Genomic DNA, 11,056 nt, shown 5'->3' with positions numbered 1-11,056 from the left:
GAGTGCGCTGCAGGCGCTGCGTCACGGAGGAGGTGGACACGTAACGGGACCTCGGCTGTGAGACACACAGCTGGGAGACACACAGACCCACAGACAGACAGAGCGGGTTAGCAGGGACAGAGCAGAGACAGCAGGACCACTACAACCCAACACACCTCCTGCACAGAGAAGGTAAGCTTTCACATCTGTGATTCTTCACCAGTCTTATCTCGGCTGCCTCTTCAAGTTTGCTGATGCGTCATTATTGCTGCCTGTGCCAATGAATTGCTGCAGCTGGCAACATACCCCTGATTTAATTAAGCTTATAAGTAAATGTGAGCAATAGTGATAGTTCAGTGTATCTTAGCATAAAAGTTGGGGACAAATACATCTTTAGTTAGATATAAAGGATGTGGAGTTTATTCTGCCAAGTGGGGTACAGGAGAAGGGTGTGGCTCTGAGTATAGAGAGGCCAAGTCCCCATGGCCCCCCACACCAGACCTTGGTTATGACATGAAGTCAAAGTGTGCATGCTATTTTTACAGAGCTTATCTTCTCTCTTAAACAAACAGTACAACATTTAAACCCAGCATGGAGTTTAACCCCCTCTTTCTACTTAGAAAAATCTGAACAGAGTCAAACATGTGTCAAACTGATATCATCCAGATTTCATTCATTTACATTCTAACTCTACTGTTTGTAGTATGTGAAAGTCAGCTGATCTGGAACAGGCTTATTCATACTAGCTGTGCCTCATTACTCTTCTGAAAGGCCGCACTATAGGTTTGAGTGTGTCCGCATGGAAAATGTGACGAGATAGTTTTCCTGCCAATTGGTTTACTGCTAATTCCATTTTAGGTGAATGGGAGGTGAAGGATAAGAGAAACTCCTTGTTCTTTTTCTGGTGCCGTGCTCCTGCTCTGAGTTAGTGACCAGTGATCTGTCAGGCAACACACTGAACAGGACCACCTCATTAGCTTCATCTCCATGTCTCTTTGCAACACACTTTTCCCACACGTCGGAGTAGAGTGACACCTTCACTCAGGCGTGGATGTTTTGCAAATGCTGTCCCCCAGACCTACATCAGCTTTTCTCTCTCTCTCTCCAGGCCTCAAACTATTGATTCCTGCAGTGTTGACACAGAAGACCAAATATAGAAATGGTAAGTGATCTGATCCTTTCTCCTCTTGCATTATGTAAGTATGATGTGGAATATATATCGTGCTGCAGAGCAGATCTCGTGGCTATGGAGCATTGATGGTTTTTTGCACCCTTGAATGAGGTGTGGGACAGAGTCAGGTCATTTTTCTGCCACCTGTCACCATGTGAGCCCTCCTCCTCATAAAGGCAGCAGTGTAGGGTGTCAACGATACCAGTGGCACACACACCTGACAGCGTCTTTCCAAAGTTGATGTATTCATAGAGTTATTTAAACCATGTGGCAGGTATCCAACGTTATTGTCCAAGCTGTAGGTCAGTGCACTGCCATTCTTCTCCTACCTGACGTGAAACACGCACTTGCCGTTAAATGTATTCTGGAAAGTTGTGGCCCTGGCAACAGAGGAGACAAACAACACTCAGAGAGGAAGGAAGGAATGGGTAGAAATGTATTTCGTGATGTTAAATCCTCGTTAGGGCTGAGACGTCTGTTGCTTGGTGGTTGTAATGTGGTCCTGTTACGATGTGGGTGAAGCCTCCCAGCTGTCGTGAGGAGTGATGGTCTTTGTCGTGAAGCAGAGGATCAGAGCATGTGCAGGGTGGAGGGAACACTTTGGCAGTTTGCCTCAATGCAGTAATCTCTACGGCAGCAGCTGCAGTTTGAGCTCCAGTACGTATAGGCCAAGTTTTCCTATTTGCTAAAGTCAAAGCTCATAACTTCATCAGACGAAAATGTCTTAAATGTGAGCAGTTACTTTATATTTATATTTATATTTTAACACAGCGTCTTTATGCATAAGCTTAATGATCGATGGTGTGTTTGTAAACTCTGACTTGTTTCACTGTATTTGAGCCACTGTATGTCAGACCACTGCAAAGAGAGGTGCTTAGTGTGAAACCTGACTCTCTGCCACTCGAACACACCCACACACACACACAGATGCATACACACACAGCAGCTGCTGTCATGGCAGACTTGGCCTCATCACTTGGCTCTTCCACTTTTTACACAGTCCTCTACTCCCACCCTGAAAGACACCCTGATTTCCTGAGAAGGTTCATATCCAACCAGTTTACATCCAACCTCTTTCTCAACTTCATAATATCAAAAAGGAAGAAGAAGAAGTTGGTCACAGCCGGGGTGATAACTATCTCTGCAGACTGAGAAGCTTTAAGCTAAATACAGACACCAGAGTGCTAACGTGGTCACAATGAAACATGCTCCCAGAATCATCAAACTCATTAGGTTTTATCCTCTTGGAACCATGACTGGTTTTACCAAATTCACATTACACAGTGAATGAATGGACATCCCTATAGACATGTGGCTAGTGTGGCAAAAATGAAAATAACATATTTACCCTATACCAAGACCTACATACTTATTTTAAATGTTTTTTCTACCACTATTTTGATGCTATGACCTAAACTGTGGCTAGTAGCCTCACATCGGTAACCACAGTCCAGTTGGCTGCTGTTCAAAAAACAAAGTTTTAGATTATAGAGAGATAACTTTAGAGTGACAAAGTTGTATTTCTACACGTGCTGTGTCACATCACTGTGCTCTCTGTCTTAGACTCATCTCACTTAGAAATGTCTCACCTCTGAAAAAAGTTCAAACTATTTCCCTTGCAGGTGTTCAGAGGCACAATAACAGATGCTCCAGACTTTGATGCCAGCGCTGATGCTGAGGCGCTTTACAATGCTATGAAAGGCATTGGTGAGTCCCTCACTGATCCACGATCTTTGGCCACGGAGGCGTAATGGTCCTCTTTCAACATCAATACTATTAACTTCAATTTTATTTGTATAGCGACAAATCACAAGATACATTATCTCAATACACTTCACATAGTAAGGTCGTTACCTTAAATATTATAGAAAAACCCTACCGCCCCCATTTGTGATTGACAGTGACACAATCAGAGATCAGTATAAGAGATGTGATTTCGATGTTTAAAAATGATGCCTTGTGTTTCTCAGGTAGTGACAAAGAGGCCATCTTGGACCTGGTCACTTCAAGAAGCAGCGCACAGAGGCAGGAAACGATTGCAGCGTACAAGAGCAACTTTGGAAAGGTACAAAAATACATCTCATCATCACGTTATTCATCCAAATTAGAAGTTTTTATTCTCTGTTCATACCAGGTAGTTACTTCCTTCACTTTTAGACATAAATCTAATGTTTCACCAGGACCTGATTGAGGATCTGAAGTATGAGCTGACAGGCAACTTTGAGCGGCTCATCGTCAGTCTGATGAGAACTCCAGCCTACCACGATGCCAAAGAAATACACGATGCAGTAAAAGTAAGACGTTTACCTCATTGTCAGATTCTTGCTCATACTCCAGAGGTTACTTTAGGTATTTTAAGTCCATGCTCGGTTTTCAGGGAGCTGGAACACACGAGAGGTGCCTGATTGAAGTCCTGGCATCTAGAAACAACAAACAGATGCACGAGATGGTTGCAGCATACAACGATGGTAAGGAATGTTTAAAAGGATGCCATTTGTTTCGCATCTGTCAACATTTCACATCGACATCTGTGTTTGTCTGTAGCCTATGGCAGAGACATGGAGGAGGACATAATCATGGACACCTCGGGTCACTTTAAGAAGATGCTGGTTGTTTTACTTCAGGTCAGTTCACCCAGGAGTTGATGTGATCACCAGTGAAATATCCTGTCAGCCATGCAGCGCCTGTCGTAGCCAGAGTACTGTGTTGTTTTTATTGTCTGATGGTGACTGTGTTGCCATGGTTTCAGGGGACCAGAGATGAGTCAGGAGTGGTGGACGCAGACCTGGTGGAACAGGATGCACAAGTGAGAATTTGAAACATTTAATGATTGTTTGTTTGTTTAAAAAGAAAAAAACATTTGCATCCAATCTCTCTCTCGTGACATCATACATTTACATTGTTATTGTTGATATGACTCTTTGATTGTCTTCAATGTTGTATTTGCTGTGGCAATACATGTAAATGTCATTATAGTAAAACTTACTGAAATTAATTGAATTCACTAATAGAAAGTACAAAAACAGTTTTTATTTTACTGTAACTGTAAGTAAAAAAGAAGATTAATCTGGTGTGGTAAGACAGTATTACTTTCTTTAGTGAAAATGTAATGTACTCATTAATTTATCAATTTAAAATATGTATGGTACTTCATGGCAGTTCAACCAAAGATGTTGATCTGCTTTTGTCTGTATAAATGCAATATTAAGTTAGACGTGCCCTGCATACAATGATAGACCATAGGGGATTTTCTCAAACTTTTATTTTCCTTACTCATTCTCATGTCATGCTGTGTTCTCTCACCCCTGCATAGGACCTGTTTGCAGCAGGAGAGGAGCAGTGGGGGACCGACGAGTCCAAATTCATCATGATCCTGGGAAACCGCAGCGTGACCCACCTCCACATGGGTGAGTACGACTCTCGGGGAAATTAACACAACACCGAGGCATTTGACACATTCCCACACTGACCTCAGGAGGTAATGGCACATTAAAAGTGGTTAAATTAGTGTAATTGTCGAGTGATGTCAAGTTGTAGTGAAATTCATCACAGCGACACTCAACAGTTGATGTATACTCTACTGAGGCCTGCTCAAGTTTAAAAATGATCATCACAGGAAAAAAACTGCATTTGGTTTAACTGTGCAAAATGTTTTTAGGTAAAGGTAGAATGAAATATGGCAGAAGAAGGAAGGAAATGTAACTTCTGACAAGTTTGCTCCAGTACAAGCAGATCGTGTCTCTTGAATGCATTGTGTTTAAAGTCCTGAGAGATTGTTTTTTTACATTTAGAAGAGTGAAATGACAACAATCCATCAGTGTAACCAATACAAGTCAAACACAGTTGCTGCCTCGCTGACTGTCTGTTGTTGGTTTAGTTTTTGATGCATACGAGAAGATTGCAGAGGTGTCCATCGAGGACAGCATCAAGAACGAGCTGTCTGGAGACTTTGAGAGGCTGATGCTGGCCGTTGGTAATGAAACACTCAGCACACTCGACAAGCTTCAGACATTCCTGCAGCGAACGCACCACTTCATGGCTGGAGTTTGCTGTGTGATGTCAAGTTGTCAACTAATGCCGGCCTCTCTCCTGATGTTCTATCACAGTCCATTGCATAAGGAGCGTCCCCATGTTCTTTGCCGGGCGCCTTTACAAGTCAATGAAGGTAAACGCACACTATGTAAAAAGAGACATTCAGTCTGGTTACAGCTATTTACAGACCTTCCTGAGCAACACAGTCATTAGAACACATTTGTATCCTCTGTATTGAAATTGGTCAGGACTCTGTATCATTGCCACATTATTCTGCCTCCTTCATTTCCAGGGTCTCGGCACAGCGGACAACACCCTGATCAGGATCATGATTTCTCGCTCTGAAATAGACATGCTGGACATCCGAGAGTTTTTCCGCCTCAGATACGAGAAATCGCTTTATAACATGATTATGGTGAGGAAAAAAACTACCAAGATTTTCAAATGCTCGAAGAATAAGATAAAGTTTGACACTAATATAATTTTGTGTGTGTTTAAACCAAACAGGACGACACATCAGGGGATTACAAGAGGACTCTGCTTAATTTGTGTGGAGGAGATGATGAGTAAGTCACAGTAAGGCTGCAGACCGAAGCAGCCACCAGAAGGGGGTGCTAGAACACCACTTTTCAAGAGTTACTGAAATGTTAAAGCTGCAGAAAATGTTTATTACCACATAGAGAGACGTTTGTTGTCATTGTAATGGAGCCATTTGTTTGATTGTAAAGCAGTGTTGAGTTAATTATTTATATTAGTATAATAGTCTCCCCTTCCTAGAAATGTATCCACCATTTACAGCTTGAGGTTTCTGGCTTTGCTGAGTCTCCTGTGCTGTGTCAAACTGATCATTACAGCTTAGCTGGAGAGTTCTTCCCTGAAGCCGCTCAGATGGCCTACAAGATGTGGGAATTAAGTGCCATGACCAAAGTGCAGGTTTGGGCCCCCGTTTGCTCTCACTTTAGATGTGTCATTGCATGTTTGGCTTGGCGGTGGCATGCACCTTAATTGTACGCCTACCCTGCAATGATCTGCATCTTGCATTGCACAGTGAAGGCTTTGTCAATGGGAGGATATCAGAATTCTGTTCACTGAAAGTTTTGTCATAATGTTCTCCCAAAGCAACCGCTCACGTCACCTCGTCTGAGGAGTTGGTGAATGTCAAAAAGATCTCAGCATTTTTGTCAACAAAAGGCTGTCTCACGAACGCTGTTCGTGACTGACTTGTGTTTCAGTCTGCCCACCTTTTAATTGTTGGTGGTGTCGTGGCTTCTAACCTCAAGAGGGTGCAATCCCACTCAAATGTCAGGAGATAATTACCATAAAGCTTAGCATGCTGTTTTAGGATTGTTTTGATCTAAATACCCTTTTAACAGTAAACCATTAATTACAATGTACATGTTGCATGCTTTGCAGGCCTCTGCATGTTTATCTGCTATATTCAATTCAAGCTTGACAGTCTCGACTTGCCACTTCACATTATATTTGCGTTTATGTGGAATAGTGATTCTCATTCTTCCAATTTTGTCATTTCCTCTATTTAGCTAAGGCCAACAATCGGCCCCACACACAACTTTGACCCTGCTGCTGATGCACAAGCTCTGAGGAAAGCAATGAAAGGATTTGGTATGCAGCCCCCTGAAAACTACAGCACATTTACACTGTTACCACAATTTCTTCAAGACACATTTTTCAACTGTTATCACCTCTTTTTCGACCACAGGCACAGATGAAGATGCAATCATTGACATTGTTGCACAGAGAAGCAATGCCCAGAGGCAAGAGATCAGGCAGGCGTTCAAATCCCTACTGGGAAGGGTGAGAGAAATTAATATTTGAAAATAAATAAAAAATAAATGAGGATTGAAGTTGTAGCACATCTCATACCTCTTAATTTTTTGCTGCAGATTTACTTCTGTTGAATTCAAAAAACTGTTAAGTCTCTAATTTTAGTTTTGTTATTTTCTCAGGATCTGATGAAGGACCTGAAGTCTGAACTGTCCAAGAACCTAGAGAGGCTGATCATCGCCCTCATGTTGACTCCCGCAGAGTTCGATGCCAAAATGATGAGGAAAGCAATGGAGGTACAGCTGATACAAATCAACAAACACGGAACGCATCTGAAAGTCAAATAAATTTGCATTTTTATGGATTTATAACTTATCAGACATTGACAGCATTTCCTCTTCTGGAAACCATGATTCACCCTTTACTCTGAACAGAGAAGAATTGGGTTCAGAGGAATTCGCCTATGAGAATTCATTGATACAAATCAACATACAACACAGCCAGTGGCCATAGACACCATGTTTTGTGACCGTCCCATTGTGAACACAATATCTCACGCCTTGAGGGAATTTCTTCAAATTCGGTACAAATGTTCAATTGGACTCACGGATGAACTGATTCGAATTTGATTTTAGGTCACTGTGACCTTTCAATGCCACAGGAGTATCCTTACAAATTTGGCACAAATGTTCACATAGACTTATGCATTAATTTATTAGATTTGGGTGGTCAAAAGGTCAAGGACAAGGTGGGCTCACCAAACATGTCTTTGGCCTCTTGAATGTGATATCTCATGTCTGTCTTAAGGACATTTCTTCCTTTCTTCTGTCACTTGGACTCAAAGATTAACCGATTACATTTCAGTGATCAAAGGTCATGGTGACCTCAAATGATGCTGGAAAAAAATAGTTTCTGAAGCCTGTGTCAGTAGCCTGAAAATGCACTCATCGGTGGAGGCATACAACTGCAGGGTTTTAATTATAGTTAGTGAAACTTCTTTGCTTTTTTGTGGGGACTCACTTTATAAAAATGAATTTCAACAGGGTGCTGGGACAGACGAACACGCTCTCATCGAGATCCTGGTCACCAGGAGCAACGAGGAAATACAGGCCATGAATGCTGCTTATCGGGACGGTGAGTTTGAAAACTCACAGACGGCTTTAAAGTCACTTCCCTGTTTGAGAAAACTATATATATATATTTATATCTATATCCTTTCACAGCCTATAAGAAGTCTCTGGAAGACGCCATTCAGTCAGACACATCAGGCCTCTTCTGCCGCATCCTCGTTTCCCTCGTGCAGGTGAATCTTGCCATCATGAGAACTTCGACTGTGTTTGATTTCCACACCTACTCACTGTCTGCAGTCTTTCTGATGACAGTAGCAGATTTGGTCGCCTCCACAATTTTCTTTCACAATTACTCATTGAAAAAACTAAACATTCTGGCAGTGACCTAGTGATATTTAGTTATGCATAATTAAATTCATATTTTACTTTTTTTTAACTCTGTTCAGGGTGCAAGAGAGGAGGGCTCTGCAGACATGGAAAGAGCCAACACAGATGCTCAGGTGATTTAGTCTGTGACATTTTATTGTGTTAAAGTGGTGAAATAGAAGAATGGGTTTAAATGTTTTGTTCTTGTTCCTCCTAAACCTTTTCAGGAACTTGCCGACGCATGCAACGCTGACTCTGATGACATGGAGGTAAAGTTCATGAGTGTCCTGTGCACCAGGAGCTTCCCCCATCTCAGGAAAGGTAAAGGTCAAGACAGATGGATCACAGCGAGGAACCAATATTTAAAAGAAATATATAAATCTGATCATTCTCTTCTCTATTCACAGTTTTCCAGGAGTTTGTCAGATACACCAATAAGGACATTGAACAGATTATCAAAAAGGAAATGTCGGGCGATGTGAAAAATTCCTTTTATGCAATAGGTAATGACCAACTTTGACATGTAACTTTCTGCACATCACAATTCATACTGCTGGCAATCTCGACTCTCTCTCTTTGCTTTGCAGTTCGCAGTGTGAAGAACCAGCCCTCTTACTTAGCAGACCGTTTGTACAAAGCCATGAAGGTATTTATTCATAGTGATTTAAAGATTGAAAGCTTATGCTGTAGTATATATTTATTATTGCTAGCCTAATGCACATTACCTGGGCCCTTGGCACTAGAAGCAAGTGATAAGGTCATATTTGTTGGTGCATGTAATATATTTAGGTCGTATTCTGTGAATTCTTCATTTGGAGCACAGTTAAACATTAGCAGCAGCTGCCAGAAAACACAAAGTCTGAATTGATCTCCCCCGCAGGGCCTTGGCACAGACGACAGAGCTCTGATCCGCATCATGGTGTCCCGTAGCGAGATCGACCTTTTCAACATTCGCAAGGAGTTCAAGGAAACACACGACACCTCCCTCCATGAATTCATCCAGGTAGAAACCATGATCGTAAGTCTGAGACAATGTCTACTAACACTCCAGCTTGGTTTGTCGTGGTCTCATCTCATGTGAGTCTCTGTGGAGTTTGTGTCATGCTCTGTGACTGTGTGTGTGATGCACATCCTTCTTCTGCTGCTGTGGTGCGGTGCTTTAATCTATAGCTTCCTGCGGTGGACTATAGGTCTGTGGTCACTGCACAGCTGTTTAGGAATTTCCCTTGCATGCTTAACGTCCTCTCTATATCCGCTGCATGATTGGTTGACAGCCGCAGAGGCAGGAAGTACCCAGAAGCAGTTCTATAATAATTCACGAATGAAATCACCGTGACACTAACACATCAAAAATAAGTAGAGTGCCCTGGATTGGCTTTAACAGGAATATTCTCAGATTATGCAACAGCAAAGGTTGCCATATCTTGCTTAATCTCAAGTGTTAAAATGACAAAAAATACAATATTTCATACATTAAGTTTTGAGAGTTGTGTAGCTCTGTTCAGAGAGACTGCTCAAATTAAATAGCATATGTTGAGATTGACAGAAGAGACATTGATTCAAGCAATTTGTGGATTCATTTAATAAATTGGCAATATTATAAATGTACAAACATTTTGTTAGTCACTGACATCCCAGAGTAAACAAAAACAAAAATAAGTTGAAATATAATGCAATAATTTGATTTATTTTTATAGATTTTGTGACTTTGACTGACTGACTGAGTCCTGCTTCTCCCCATGACTCTCATTCTTTTCAGTATTAGTGACTTTAAGAGTTCTGCTTCTGTGCGAGAGTGAGAAGTAAAACCTGCTTTTTGGTTTAAGCTCTGTGCTGAATGTCAGGAGCAGACGTATGAACGGAGTATTTCCCATGAATTTAAGCTCCCGCCTGTGCGTGTGGTTTTTTTTTGTCATCTGTTTCAGGGTGACACTTCGGGAGACTACCGTAAAATGCTGCTGGTGCTCTGCGGAGGGGAAGATTAAACACGTCATGTCCCTGTAGCTTCGTACGCAGACTTCGGTGTCAAACCACAAGACAAAAAGTGTGAACGTGGAGTGAAACTGCGTCGGTAAACGTCAGCATCTTATTTGTTCCCAGCTGCTGCCACTCCTCAGCCAAACCAGGTGGCCTGTGACCTCCCGTCCCAGACCTTCAATGCCAGTTTTCTGCTCACCTGTCTGATCGTCCCACCTGTCTGGATGATGTCTTCTGTTTTTTTTTTTTACAAAGTCATATGTAACTTTTAAATGTCCACATTAGCATAGAGAGGAGCTTCACTTGTGCAGCATATGAGACTAGAAGAACTCAAGCAGTGCCTTTAGATTGTTGGCCATCCAATGATTACTGTGATTTTAAGGTATCAGATAAATAAATCAAACAAAGAATGGTGTATTTTCTCTTTCTTCTTGCATGTTTAATATAAAACAACAGCCCTGATGTTCAATTATGCAAGCAGTTATCTAAACACCTTTACATTTAAATGATCAAACATAAAAATATATCATTTACTCTTATAACACTTAATTTCATGCGTCACATTTTGAACTTGTAAACTGTAAAAGTTCAACACAGCTGTCTGTTCTTTTTAGTGTCTCAGTTCATTGTGTATGTGTGAGTGCAGCTGTTGTCAGGCCATCTTTGAGTTAAAAGA

At 41.6% G+C, this 11,056-nt stretch overlaps 1 protein-coding gene across 4 annotated transcripts; it reads left to right on the top strand.

The window, feature by feature from the left end:
* anxa6 (annexin A6) lies at positions 1-10,795 on the top strand. Of its 4 annotated transcripts, none has more exons than XM_035162410.2 (26): positions 1-171; positions 1,088-1,141; positions 2,773-2,857; positions 3,121-3,215; positions 3,331-3,444; positions 3,528-3,618; positions 3,695-3,774; positions 3,900-3,956; positions 4,464-4,557; positions 5,028-5,123; positions 5,257-5,315; positions 5,475-5,597; positions 5,690-5,748; positions 6,037-6,115; positions 6,724-6,805; positions 6,903-6,997; positions 7,150-7,263; positions 8,011-8,101; positions 8,191-8,270; positions 8,484-8,537; positions 8,631-8,724; positions 8,811-8,906; positions 8,991-9,049; positions 9,284-9,406; positions 10,329-10,411; positions 10,504-10,795. In XM_035162410.2, exons 2-25 carry the CDS (start codon positions 1,139-1,141, stop codon positions 10,386-10,388), a joined length of 1,983 nt encoding a protein of 660 aa, XP_035018301.2. In that variant the 5' UTR covers positions 1-171; positions 1,088-1,138; the 3' UTR covers positions 10,389-10,411; positions 10,504-10,795. The 4 variants fall into 4 exon arrangements, with proteins under 4 accessions (XP_035018301.2, XP_035018299.2, XP_035018300.2 ...); XM_035162408.2 differs by having other exon boundaries at positions 9,284-9,421; XM_035162409.2 differs by having other exon boundaries at positions 2-171; positions 10,329-10,795.
* The last annotated feature ends 261 nt before the right edge of the window (positions 10,796-11,056 follow it).

The sequence above is a fragment of the Hippoglossus stenolepis genome, chromosome 7, assembly GCF_022539355.2.
Source record: "Hippoglossus stenolepis isolate QCI-W04-F060 chromosome 7, HSTE1.2, whole genome shotgun sequence".
NCBI classification, from domain to species: domain Eukaryota; kingdom Metazoa; phylum Chordata; class Actinopteri; order Pleuronectiformes; family Pleuronectidae; genus Hippoglossus; species Hippoglossus stenolepis.
The sequence above is the reverse complement of the archived record's forward strand: the minus strand, read 5'-3'. Positions and strand labels throughout refer to the sequence as shown.

Excerpts from the sequence above, each read along its gene's own strand:
- anxa6 (XM_035162408.2), top strand. Across the intron at positions 5,598-5,689 it reads CGCTTTATAACATGATTATG|GACGACACATCAGGGGATTA; the intron begins GTGAGGAAAAAA and ends TAAACCAAACAG. Across the intron at positions 9,422-10,328 it reads TCCAGGTAGAAACCATGATC|GGTGACACTTCGGGAGACTA; the intron begins GTAAGTCTGAGA and ends CATCTGTTTCAG.